This window comes from Artemia franciscana, chromosome 13 (assembly GCF_032884065.1).
Source record: "Artemia franciscana chromosome 13, ASM3288406v1, whole genome shotgun sequence".
NCBI classification, from domain to species: Eukaryota; Metazoa; Arthropoda; class Branchiopoda; order Anostraca; family Artemiidae; genus Artemia; species Artemia franciscana.
In genome coordinates, this window is record NC_088875.1 from 18,559,174 (window position 1) to 18,571,931 (window position 12,758).

The 12,758-nt window shown below is 36.8% G+C and overlaps 1 protein-coding gene across 1 annotated transcript in view; it reads left to right on the top strand.

The window, feature by feature from the left end:
* Positions 1–9,248, top strand: part of LOC136034608 (integrator complex subunit 14-like) — a 213,728-nt gene extending 204,480 nt beyond the window's left edge. The window contains exon 7 of the mRNA XM_065715889.1: positions 8,687–9,248. Within this exon, the coding sequence (XP_065571961.1) occupies positions 8,687–8,703 (17 nt within the window). The 3' untranslated portion in view covers positions 8,704–9,248. The remainder of the gene's footprint in view (positions 1–8,686) is intronic.
* Positions 9,249–12,758: the final 3,510 nt, after the last annotated feature.

The following is a 12,758-nucleotide window of genomic DNA, read 5'->3' on the forward strand; positions in this document are numbered from 1 at the left end:
ACAGGGACACAACTACAACGGGGACGCCGGGGGGCACAGGGGGATATATAAATGACAACGGCGACAGAGGGAATGGTCGATTAGCAATAACCATCAACAAAGCTCAAGGGCAATCAATAGAATCATGAGGTATAGATCTGAATACGGATTGTTTTCCCATGGACCATTATATGTTGCATGTTCATGAGTCGGTAAACCTGACAATCTATTTATATGCACAGACAATGGGACAGCAAAGAATATTGTATATTCGCAAGTTTTACGTAGTTAAAAACATATATATATATATATATATATATATATATATATATATATATATATATATATATATATATATAATAAGTTGTCTGTCTGTCTGTGGATCAGGTGACGTCATATTTCTGTGTTAACTGACCTCATGAAATTAGTTGTCGTCATTTTTGCTTTGACGGTGACGTCATTCAAGATATTTAAGACATATGTTCACGTAGAAATCTATTAATGTTTAAGTTTACAATGACTGATGAACTTACCATGGCAAAAGCCGATGAAGATGCTCAAAGAGTCTATGCCAAAAAACTTGCTGCTGATAGAGAAAGTCAGAAAAGAAAGCGTGCCGAGGAACTACCAGAGCAACGCGAAAGCAGACTTGCTGCTAAAAGAGAAAGTGAAAAAAGAAGGCGTGCCGAGGAATCAAAAGAACAGCAGGGAAACAGGCTTGAGGCTGATAGAGAAAGAAAGAACAGAAAGCGTGCCGAGGAATCAAAAGAACAGCAAGGAAACAGGCTTGAGGCTGATAGAGAAAGAAAGAACAGAAAGCGTGCCGAGGAACTACCAGAGCAACGCGGAAGCAGGCTTGCTACTGATAGAGAAAGTAAGAAAAGAAAGCGTGCCGAGGAATCAGAGCAACCTGAAAGTTATCGCCTGGCATTCAGGTACAACCCAGTCGATGATTATAGCTTGAGTAGATGTGTTCAAATCGGGACAATGTCTAAAATTTGTCCCTATTGCAAGGCCTTGAAATTCAATGGTGAAACAATGGGAATGTGTTGCGCCTCAGGAAAAGTTAAACTTCCTCTATTGGCTGCACCACCAGAGCCATTGAAGACTTTCCTTACTGGAACTACGTCAGAATCTAAGCGTTTTTTGTCAAAAATCAGAAAATACAACTCATTTTTCCAAATGACGTCGTTTGGAGCCCAAATCGAAAATCCAGATCAATTTATGTCTACTTTCAAAGTAAAAGGGCAAATTTATCATAGAGCAGGGTCCCTTCTACCATTCTCAGGCGAGAATCATAAATTTTTACAATTGTACTTCATCAGTGATAGAAATTCTGAATTGAATGCACGTTGCGAAATTTCTCCCAACGTTGAAAGGACAATCGTTTCCCAATTGCAACATCTTTTCCACGAAAATAATAATTTAGTGCGTCTGTTCAAAACAGCCATCGATTTGATGCCTACTGATACGCATAAAATTGTTATTTCCGCTGACAAAACGCCTCCTGGCCAACATGTGCGTAGATACAATGCTCCAACTATCGACGAAGTGGCAATCGTTATGGTCGGTTATCAGTTTTTACCTCGAGATATTATTCTTCATAAGCGAAACGCTCAGTTGTTAAGAATTGCTGAAACTCATCGATGCTACGATGCCCTACAATATCCTATCATTTTTTGGGATGGAGCCAACGGCTATCACTTTAATATTAAATTGATGAATCCAGCCACTAACAAAGAAATGAATAAGAAATGCAGTGCAATGCATTATTATTCCTATAGACTAATGATTCGGCAGGATGAAGAAAATTATATTTTAAAATGCCGTGAATTGTTTCACCAATTCGTCGTTGATATGTATGCTAAAATTGAATCAGAACGTTTGCTATATATCCGCCTGAATCAGACCAAGCTCCGCTCTGAACAATACATTCATTTGCGAGATGCAGTTATAAATGACGGTAATACCACAAACGTTGGAAGATTAACAATTTTACCTTCGTCATATGCTGGCAGTCCCCGTCATATGCATGAATATGCTCAAGATGCTATTGCGTATGTTCGTCTCTATGGTCGTCCAGATTTATTTCTGGCTACATAAAAAAATTACTTCGAACGAAATTGATGATGTGATTTCCGCTGAAATACCTGATAAAAATGTCGATAAGGGGTTACATGATATTATTGTAAAAAATATGATACATGGACCTTGCGGTGCACTGAACGAAAATTCACCATGCATGGCCAAAGGAAGGTGCACAAAGCAATATCCTCGACTTTTAGTATCAAACACAATTACTGGCAATGATGGTTACCCACAATATAGAAGAAGATCTACTGAAGATGGCGGTAAAACAGCAATAATAAAGAAGCGTAACGGTACCACCATCGAAGTAGATAACCAGTGGGTTGTTCCATTTTCCCCATTATTATCAAAAACATTTAATGCACACATAAACGTTGAATACTGTAACTCCGTAAAGGCAATCAAATACATATGTAAATACGTCAACAAAGGCAGTGACATGGCAGTTTTTGGCTTGCAGCCCGAAATCAAAGATATCGATGAAATCGTACAATATCAGGCTGGAAGATACATAAGCAGTAATGAAGCTGTTTGGCGAATTCTTTCATTTCCGATACATGAACGTTGTCCAGCTGTTGTTCACTTAGCGGTACATTTATAGGATGGTCAACGTGTTTATTTCACGGAAACCAACGTGCAACAAAGAGTCCTGAATCCACCGGATACAACATTAACAGCTTTTTTTTCGCTTTGCAAAAATGATTCTTTTGCAAAAAAAACTGCTGTATACTGAAGTGCCTTCGTATTACACGTGGAATACTAAAAATAAAGTATTTGAACGTCGAAAACAGGGTAAGTCAGTCGACGGCCAACCTACCATCTTCAAAGATACCACGATAGGAAGACTCTACACCGTTCACCCCAAACAACATTAATGCTTCTTTCTACGCCTGCTTTTGGTGAATGTACCCGGTCCGACATCCTTTGAGTATTTGAGGACTGTAAATGGTACTATACATGACACTTACCGTAGTGCATGCCAAGCTCTGAATTTATTGGAGAATGACCAACACTGGGATAACTGCATCAATGACGCGTGCGAAACGTCAACCCCAAGTCAAATTCGTGCATTGTTTGGCATTATTTTAACAACTTGCTCTCCATCAGCTCCTACAGAGTTATGGGAAAAATATAAGTCAATAATGTCCGAAGATATACTCCATCGAAAACAGTTAGAGACGTCAGATATGACTTTTGATTTTACATCAGAAATTTATAACTACACTTTAGTTGTTATAGAAGATTTGTGCGTAAGTATGGCAAACAAACCTCTTCAGGATTTGGGAATGCCTTCACCTAACCGTATCGCTGCTGTTTCGACATGTGTAGAATTGGATCGTGAACAAAGTTACAGTACGAGTGATCTATTGTCGTATGTACAAAATAACATTTCCAAGTTAACGTCGGAACAAAAAGACATTTATGATACGATAATGCATTGTGTCGATAACAACGTTGGAGAAATTTTCTTTTTGGATGCGCCAGGAGGTACTGGTAAAACGTTTGTGATAAAACTAATTCTGGCATCAATTCGATCAAAAAATGATATAGCGTTGGCAATTGCGTCGTCCGGAATAGCCGCAACATTGCTGCCTGGCAGAAGAACTGCTCATTCTGCTTTGAAATTGCCTCTGAACTTGCATTCTACAGAAACTCCCACGTGCAATATTTCCAAATCATCTGGGATGGGTAAAGTATTGCAGCAATGCAAACTTATTATTTGGGATGAGTGCACAATGGCACACAAAAAATCGCTCGAGGCTCTGGATCAATGCTTGAAAGATTTACGAGGGAAGTCGAAACCCTTTGGCAGCACCTTAATATTGCTTGCGGGAGATTTCAGGCAAACATTACCTATAATACCTAGATCAACTTCTGCAGACGAAATGAATGCTTGCCTGAAAAATTCTAATTTATGGGCACACGTAAAAACATTAAAATTAACTACAAATATGCGTGTCCGATTGCAAAACGATGACTCTGGTCAAACATTTTCAGATCAATTGCTGGCAATGGGAAACGGAAAGCTCCCAGTAGACTCAATTTCAGGACGTATACAACTACCTGCTGATTTCTGTAATTTAGTGACGTCCAAAAATGAATTGATTGAAAAAGTATTTCCGAATATTCTAAAAAATTATAAAAATAATAAATGGCTAAGTGAAAGAGCGATTCTCGCACCCAAAAATATAGACGTCCACGAAATCAACAATATTGTTTTGACCATGATTCGAGACCAGGCAGTCCTTTACAAGTCAGTCGACACAGTTTTGGAACCAAATGAAGCGGTTAATTATCCATCTGAATTTTTAAATTTCATAGATCTTTCAGGGTTTCAACCACATGTGCTACAACTAAAAATAGGCGTACCAATAATACTTTTAAGAAATATAAACCCACCAAAGCTTTGCAATGGCACTCGACTTGCCGTAAAAAAAAAAACAATGGAAAACCTAATAGAGGCCACAATCTTGACAGGGCCTTTTGAGGGTGAGGCTGTTCTTATTCCTCGCATTTCCATGATTCCAACGGATCTGCCTTTTCAATTTAAAAGATTGCAATTCCCAATTCGATTAGCATTAGCAATCACCATTAACAAAGCTCAATCATTAGAAAAATGTGGTATAGATCTTAATACTGTTTCTTTTTCCCATGGACAATTGTACGTTGCATGTTCGAGGGTCGGTAAACCTGACAATCTATTTATATGCAGCGACAATTGGACAGCGAAGAATGCTGTATATTCGCAAGTTTTACGCAGTTAATTTGTATTTTGGATCCAAATGAAGCGGTTAATTATCCATCTGAATTTTTAAATTCCATAGATCCTTCAGGGTTTCCACCACACGTGCTACAACTAAAAATAGGCGTACCAATAATACTTTTAAGAAATATCAACCCACCAAAGCTTTGCAATGGCACGCAACTTGCCGTAAAAAAAAACAATGGAAAACCTAATAGAGACCACAATCTTGACAGGGCCTTATAAGGGTGAGGCTGTTCTTATTCCTCGCATTCCCATGATTCCAACGGATCTGCTTTTTCAATTTAAAAGATTGCAATTCCCAATTCGATTAGCATTTGCAACCACCATCAACAAAGCTCAAGGGCAATCACTAGAAAAATGCGGTATAGATCTTAATACAGATTGCTTTACCAATGTACAATTGTATGTTGCATCTTTGAGGGTCGGTAAACCTGACAATCTATTTATACGCACAGACAATGGGACAGCGAAGACTGTTGTATATTCACAAGTTTTACGTAGTTAATTAGTATTGTATCTATCTATCTATCTATCTATCTATATAAAAACGAGTTGTGTGTATGCATGTTTGTTTGTTTGTAAAAAGAGCGTTTGCATATGACGTCATTATTAGTACATACGGCTTTGTATATGGACAGACAATGGGAAAGCCAAGAATGTCGTATATTCGCATATATATATATTTATATATATATATATATCTATATTCACAGGTGGGACATAGGGACACAACTACAATGGCGCGTACCTAATATGACGCGTAACGACTTACGCGAACGGGGGGGGCGCAAAGCGCCCCCACCAACTAGGTGTTGGGGTTGCGTGAAGCGCCACCCCTACAGCTAGTATAGATATAGATATAGTTTCTGCTTCAGTTTTTCTTTTTTTTAGTTTTGCAGCTTTTTTAGTTTTTTTTAGCTTTTTATCTTTTTAGTTTTTTACCTTTTTATGGCACTTGGTATTAACCAAGTGACATATAGCAATCGCAAATTCTGTCGGTCAATGTTCAGACTAACATTGACAGTTGGAAAAATCTTCACGTGCCAAGTATGCTAAAGCTCAACAATTTATAATAAACCTCAAATTTTAAGTATCTGTTTTAAGGTTTTCGAATTACTTTAATCTATTGTCAAAATATTTTGAAATATTTATGCAATTTCCAGTTTTTACATTTTTAGTTTCAGTTTTCTTCTTCTTCTTTATTTTTCAGGCGTAAATACATATCGCCGAACCTTTGTTTTTTTAAGTAAAATCTGGTAGGCATTGATAACCTTATCTAAGTCAAAATCCCAAACCCAATCATCATCGCTATCATTTTCAGTTTTGATACGTTTTGACTCTCGCTGTCCAGGTTGATCTTCTTCTAATTGCGCGGTTTTGCGTTCTTTAGCCGCAAGCCTTTTGGCATTGGGTGTGTTCCTACGACTTACTGAAGTAACTGGATGGTTACTAATTCCGTTCCCGGCGGGAAAATGGTTACTGCTAAATCCAATGGGAACGAAAATAGTTACTGCTGGCAGTAACCGCGGTAAGCGATTTTCTTACCGTGCTCGAAAGCACGGATAGCTCAGTAAGTACATCATTCAGCTTCTTCAATAAATATAAATATGGACAAGAGTAATAAAGTTATGGACTATCTAAAGCAAGAAAACTTTCGATAGAACAATCAAAATCAAATTACAATAAACCCTTCTCAAAAGCAGAATTTGAATTTGTCCTAAAGAAACTACCAGAAACTTCACCCGGCTGTGACAACATACACCCAGTTTTCTTTAAAAGGTTGACTGATAAATGGAAGGATATTCTACTACAACTTATCAACAAGTTGTGGCAGGAGGGCAATTTCCCTACAATTTGGAAGAATGGCACAGCTATCATGATCCCAAAACCAAATAAACCAAACAAAGTAGAAAACCATCGTTTTATAACTCTCCTTCCAGTAGGAGGTATGATATATGAAAGACTAGTAAAGGAAAGGCTGAGATTTGCCACAGAGGAAGCTAACCTGCTGCAGGATATACAGATAGGTTTTCGCAGGGAAAGAAATGCAGTGGATAACCTGATCAGAATGCAGAGAGACATCATTCATGCACTCAATAATGGTAAAGTGATGATTGCAGTGTTCTTGGATGTTAAAGGAGTTTTTGATAATCTGGTTCACAGACAGATACTAGAAGGTCTGTCTAAAGCAAAAATTAATGGAAATCTGATGAAATTTACACTGAGTTACCTGTCAGATAGGAAAATTGTTGTGACCGTAGGACAAGAAAGATCAGAAGAAATAGGGGTGGAAAGAGGTGTTCCACAAGGTAGTGTTCTTGGGCCAGACTATTATAATGTTGGAGAATTTGATATCCCCCTAGAAGACAATAACTGCAAAGGAGGAATCTTTGCAGATGATAATAATATTTGGACAGTCCAAAACACAGTAGAAGAAGCAGAAAAAGCAGTCCAAGAAACATTGGCTCAAATAGAGTTATGGTCCCTAGGAATAGATCTTGATTTTGAACCATCCAAAGCTAAAGTAATGTTGTTCACACCCAAGAGGAATATTAGGCCTCTCCAACTTACTCTATTTGGAGAGGAACTGCTAGTAACCAATTGTCATAAAGTCCTTGGAATATACATTGATGATAAACTTCAATTCAGCCAACATATCAAATATCTAAAAGAATCCTGTGCAAAGCGACTGAACTTGATGAAGATGCTTTCATGTGGGAAGCATGGTGTCAACATAGTTACAGCAAGACAATTCTATATCAAATACATTAGACCTAAAATTGACTATGGGAGTTTGATATACAGCATTGCCCCAGAATCCACTCTCAGAAAACTTGATTCAATACAGAATACTGCTCTAAGATTAGCATTTGGAGCTCACCAGAGTACCCCAATTCCTTTTCTCCTGAGTGAGTCTGGTGTGGAGAAACTCAACACAAGAAGGGAAAAAATGCTTATAATGTACATGAACCATCTATGGAAAACAGATCTCAATCACCCAGTTAAGAAACTGATAATTAAACCTGGACTGACCCACACTAGAAATCACCTTAGGAAAAGGAAGCGTCTGAATCCTTTTGAAAAATTTGAAGAACTACTTACTCAGGAAGGTATAGAAGTACCTATTACCCAAATGCTACGTTATGAAAAACCACCAAAAATTCCCCCTTGGGATTGGGTTGAGATTGAGTGTGAGATTGACTACATGGAAAAAACAGGAAACAACCCCCTATTAATGAAACAAAAATTCCTCTCAGTATTGAATAGCAAGTATGAAGAATATGTGAAAATATATACAGATGGTTCAAAAACAAATGGCTTAGGAGTGGGCTGCTCAACAGTGGTTCCCAAATTCAATACAGAGATAACAAAGCCACTTAGCAAAGATTCAACTGTTTTTGAGGCAGAAATAAAAGCAATTGAAAGTGCACTAGAATGGGTAATTGAAAAAATTAGTGAAAGTGATCAAAACCAAAATAAGTTCCTCATATGCAGCGACTCAAAATCAGCCCTCCAATCCCTTAAGAATTTTCCAAATAAACCAAAGGATGAGGTCCATAAGTGTTATAGCTCTATTCTGAAGATTTGTGAGAAAGGAGTAACGATACAATTTTTGTGGTGTCCAGCCCATGTGGGGGTGGTGGGTAATGAAAGAGCAGATAAATATGCCAAAAAGGCAGCACAAAAGTTGCTCCATACACCTCCTACAGAACCATATAAACAGGTTAGAGAGATGGTTAAAAGTATTTACCAAAAACATTTTGAGGAAATGAGGGATGATAGTAGTAATATAGCTCTCACCCAGAAAAAGAAACCTGGTTTTGATTTGAAAAATTACAGTAGATTGAAAAGAAAATATGGTTGCTTAATGTTCCGTTTTCGATCAACCCATGTAGGCATTAAGCATAGGCTGTTTATCATAGGCAAAGCTGATAGTCCTCAGTGTGATAATTGTAGTGAGATAGAGAGTATTTTCCATTATGTTGTTGATTGTAAAGAATATGAAAATTTAAGAAAAGAAATGAGAATGTTGTGTAAAGAGGAAAATCTAGGAGAGCTTTCAGTGGGGCTTGCATTAGGAATTGTGATTGATGACGAATTTTTGAAGTATAGGATGATAGACTTGTTTATTAAGTTTATTTGTGAAAGTGGTAGAGAAAAGGATTTAACTGATTTTGATAATATTGTAAATGCTATGTTGACAGTGATGTAATAGGGATTGATTTGTATGTGGACTCTATTTGACTGAGTGTTTTAATATTGATCTAGGCACTTGATGAGTGTAAAAAAAAAAAAAAAAAAACTGCTATAAAGGAAGATTATTTGTTCTTTTTAGTTTGAAGCTGAGATGAAATAATAATTGCTATATTGAAAGTAGCTGTAGCTAATGGTGAAGTGCCAAAAAGAAAGGAAATTAGTCATATTGAAGGAAGTCTCAACTGGCATTGCTGTCAAGAGGAGACTCAAATCTCTCAGATCAGTTATGGACTATCTAGTTATTTGATTGGCAGAAGGTGGGGCAGTGATTGTTCAAAGGAAAGAGGGATTTGAGCCAGGTTAATAAATTACCATATTTTGGAATCTACCTTAAAGGACACCCTGAGTACTGGGCTATCTTTTGGCAATTAGGCTAAGACAATGAAAAACTTATTATTTAATCTTTAAATTCAACGATTTCAATTTTTCTGGCATATCCAGGTAACATTGTTACCTTAAAATGCCATCTGGAAGCATTTCAGGGATTGACTGGTTCCAGGCAACTTTGTTAAGCTATGTTAAATTGCCACTTGGGAATATTCTGAGGATTGAATCCTTTTAGACTTTGTAAACAGGCCTAGGTGAAGTATTACAGATAAGTTGAGGATTTATGGCCTGCCAAATCATATCTCAGAGACTGTCTGTAATCATATGGCAGAGATAGGCTAGTGTAGACTATTCAGAGTCTTCTAAAGGCTGGTAATTTTATCCTTCTGTAGGAACAATATCCTTCAAACTTTATTTCTGCTCTAATAATACAGGAGCAAAAAATGCTTTTAAAAATTGCCATTAAGAGGTAAGATATCAGCTAAATTACCTGTATAAAGCAAACTAGCCTACCTAGGGAGCCAAAAAACTTGAATATGCTTAACTGCTTCTTCAACAGTTGCAGTAGATCTGACAATGAGTAAAGTATGGTATTTAAGTCAGAAATGCCTTTTATGCTTTTTCTATTCTCACTTGCACAAAAACCTCAAGATAAGGTGTAGTAATTGGTCCTTTAGCCTGATGTAGCTGCTATTTGCTGCTATGAGTGCATAGTTCATAATGGGAGCTTAAAATTGCCTTGGCAAGCTGCATGGTTGAGTGTACAACCCTCTAGGCAATACTCTCTTTCTTTATATGCATATTATTATTTAAGAATGATCAAGCTTCACATTAATCTCCTTTCATGACCTATAGTTGAAATTTGCTAGGGAAGTGTTTATTCCACTAAAAACTCACCACCTATTTTTGAACTTCAGTTATACAGCCTTGTTTTTTTTTTACCCCCCTTTAGCCTGTATCCAGTTTCTGATAGCCATTTAAATTTCATTTTGTCTGTTGCTCATTTCCTGTCAATATTACTGAGGGGTCACAGACAAGCACTTGAGTCCTCATTGATAAATAATATGTGCTTGTATATATATAGCTTGTTGCTACTTATTTTCTCTGAGAATACAATGTTTGATGTGGCATAAACCAAAGGAAGGGCCTATAGACCTAGAGAAAAATTTGTTAAAAAAAAACTTTTTTTTTATAATTGTACAATAATTATAGCCTACACAATTTTACATGCAGTCCTGCTCTTCTTTACCCCCAACCCTCCTAATATAGAAAAATATAGCTGAAGTTACATGTTTCCCATTGATTTTGCAAATCTATCTCTCAACCTTTAACTCCCTGTTAATTGAAGCAACTGTGACAAAGCAAGAATGGGGGGAAAGGTAACAGGTGACAGAATACTTTGAAACTACATAATTTTGGCTATATATTTGCACATTAGGCAGGTTGGAGGTAAATTATAGTATAGAGATGCATGCTTTTCCCTTTGCTATGTAGGCTAAGTAGAAGGTCACTTGTACCTGATGCTGTCCCTGTGGTTTTTAGTTGGATGGGAAACATCCAAAGAAAGTTCCCTTTGAAAAGGAAAGGTGAGATTGCCCAAAAGTAAGATTGAATTTTTCAAAGCTTGGAGGTTTGCCCCTTCAGTCTGTTTAAAGGAAAACAGATCCATAATTGAAGCTTTGTTCATTTCAATCTTAAGGGCAACCTATATTTGTGACAATTCATTTGTGACATTTGTCTTCTTTGTTTTCTAAAAGATTTTTTTTCATCTTTAAATTGATATCCATTTCTTACAAATTATTTATTGATACCAGAGGTCCATTTGCAAGTTTTCACCTACTTTGTAATCCCTGGTCTCACAATTGCATTTAAATTTACTGAAGCTAGGAAACATAGAACTCCTATCTATTTAAAGAAAATCAATGGATATAAGTAGGTTTTGTTGTATTCAAGCCCTAGGGCCATAGCAATTAAAAACAAAATAAAGGAGATTAACTTTAAAATACTTGACATTGAATAAGCATAATAGTCACAAAGAAAAACAAATAACAAAATTATACTTCTGTGCTTAGTTGCCAACCTGAGCAACTGTCATAAATTTTTAAATCTTGCAGAACATTCACCCCCATTACATTCACAAGCCATCTCTCATGACCCACACTCTTGTCCATACATCCACATTTCAGGGAAATGGAAGGACCATCATACTGGTATTCTTCATTTCTACTTATATTTAATGGGTTTGAAAGAAAGTTTCTATGGCTAAGTCCGTAGGCAAGTAAAGGACCTGGTGGTCCTTTGGCCAGGTAGTGCAATAGGAAGCTAGGGACCAGCCAGCCTATGCTCTTGCATGCCCTTCCTCCTTACTGTGCCTAGATTTCTCTCTGTAATCATTTAAAGTTTGTCCAATTCTAGCTGAGGTTAGTCATATCACCAACCCCTATCCAAAACCAAATAAACTGGCAATGCCAGGAATTAAACCTGTACCCCTTGGTCAAAGCATTCCAACCCAGAGCACCTATCACTTAGCAAGGAACATAAATGTGACCAGAGAACGACAATTGTTTGATAAAAAATAGAATATTGAAAAAAACTTGCTATAGTTGTCCTACTACTGTCCTATAAATGCTATAGGCCCATTTTATTTAGACAAATCAATTTAAGACAGGTATCAACAAAACTCCATCAGGGATTGTATTTGCTTAAGTTACAATCAAGCTATGTGAATGCTTAGCTTTGCGATATTCTAGTCTTGAAATAATAAAAAAGAGAAAATTTATATGTTCTATTATTTTTCACCAGCTCATTTGAGTAAAATCATTTGTGACAGCCATATGCCCATGGTTGGCTTAGAACCTCTCTAAAATGCTCTGAAACAGAAGGAATCAAAAAAATATATACTAATCAGCATTAAACTTCCTTAAATTTAAACATATGTATTTAATTTGAAAATAACGCTACTGTTCGTCAGGTTACTGTGACGTTCCCACTGGCTCTACTACAGTTAAAAATGGGCAGTTACCGCGCAGTAGCTGCAGTTACTGAAAAAACATCAGCTGGAACACACCCATTAACTCTCTGAGCAGCTTCCTCGGCTGTTTCTTCTGTTGTAGGATTTGGTAACATTCAATGTTTTTCAATTTGTCAGTGTTCAGTCTAACATTGACATTTAGAAAAAATTTTACGTGCCAAGCATGCTAACACTCAACAATTTATAATAAACCTCAAAATTATAAATATCTGTTATAAGGTTTTCGAATTAATTTAATCTATTGTCAAAATATATAGAAATATTTATGCTATTCCTAGTATCTACATTTTTAGTTTCAGTTTGCTTTTC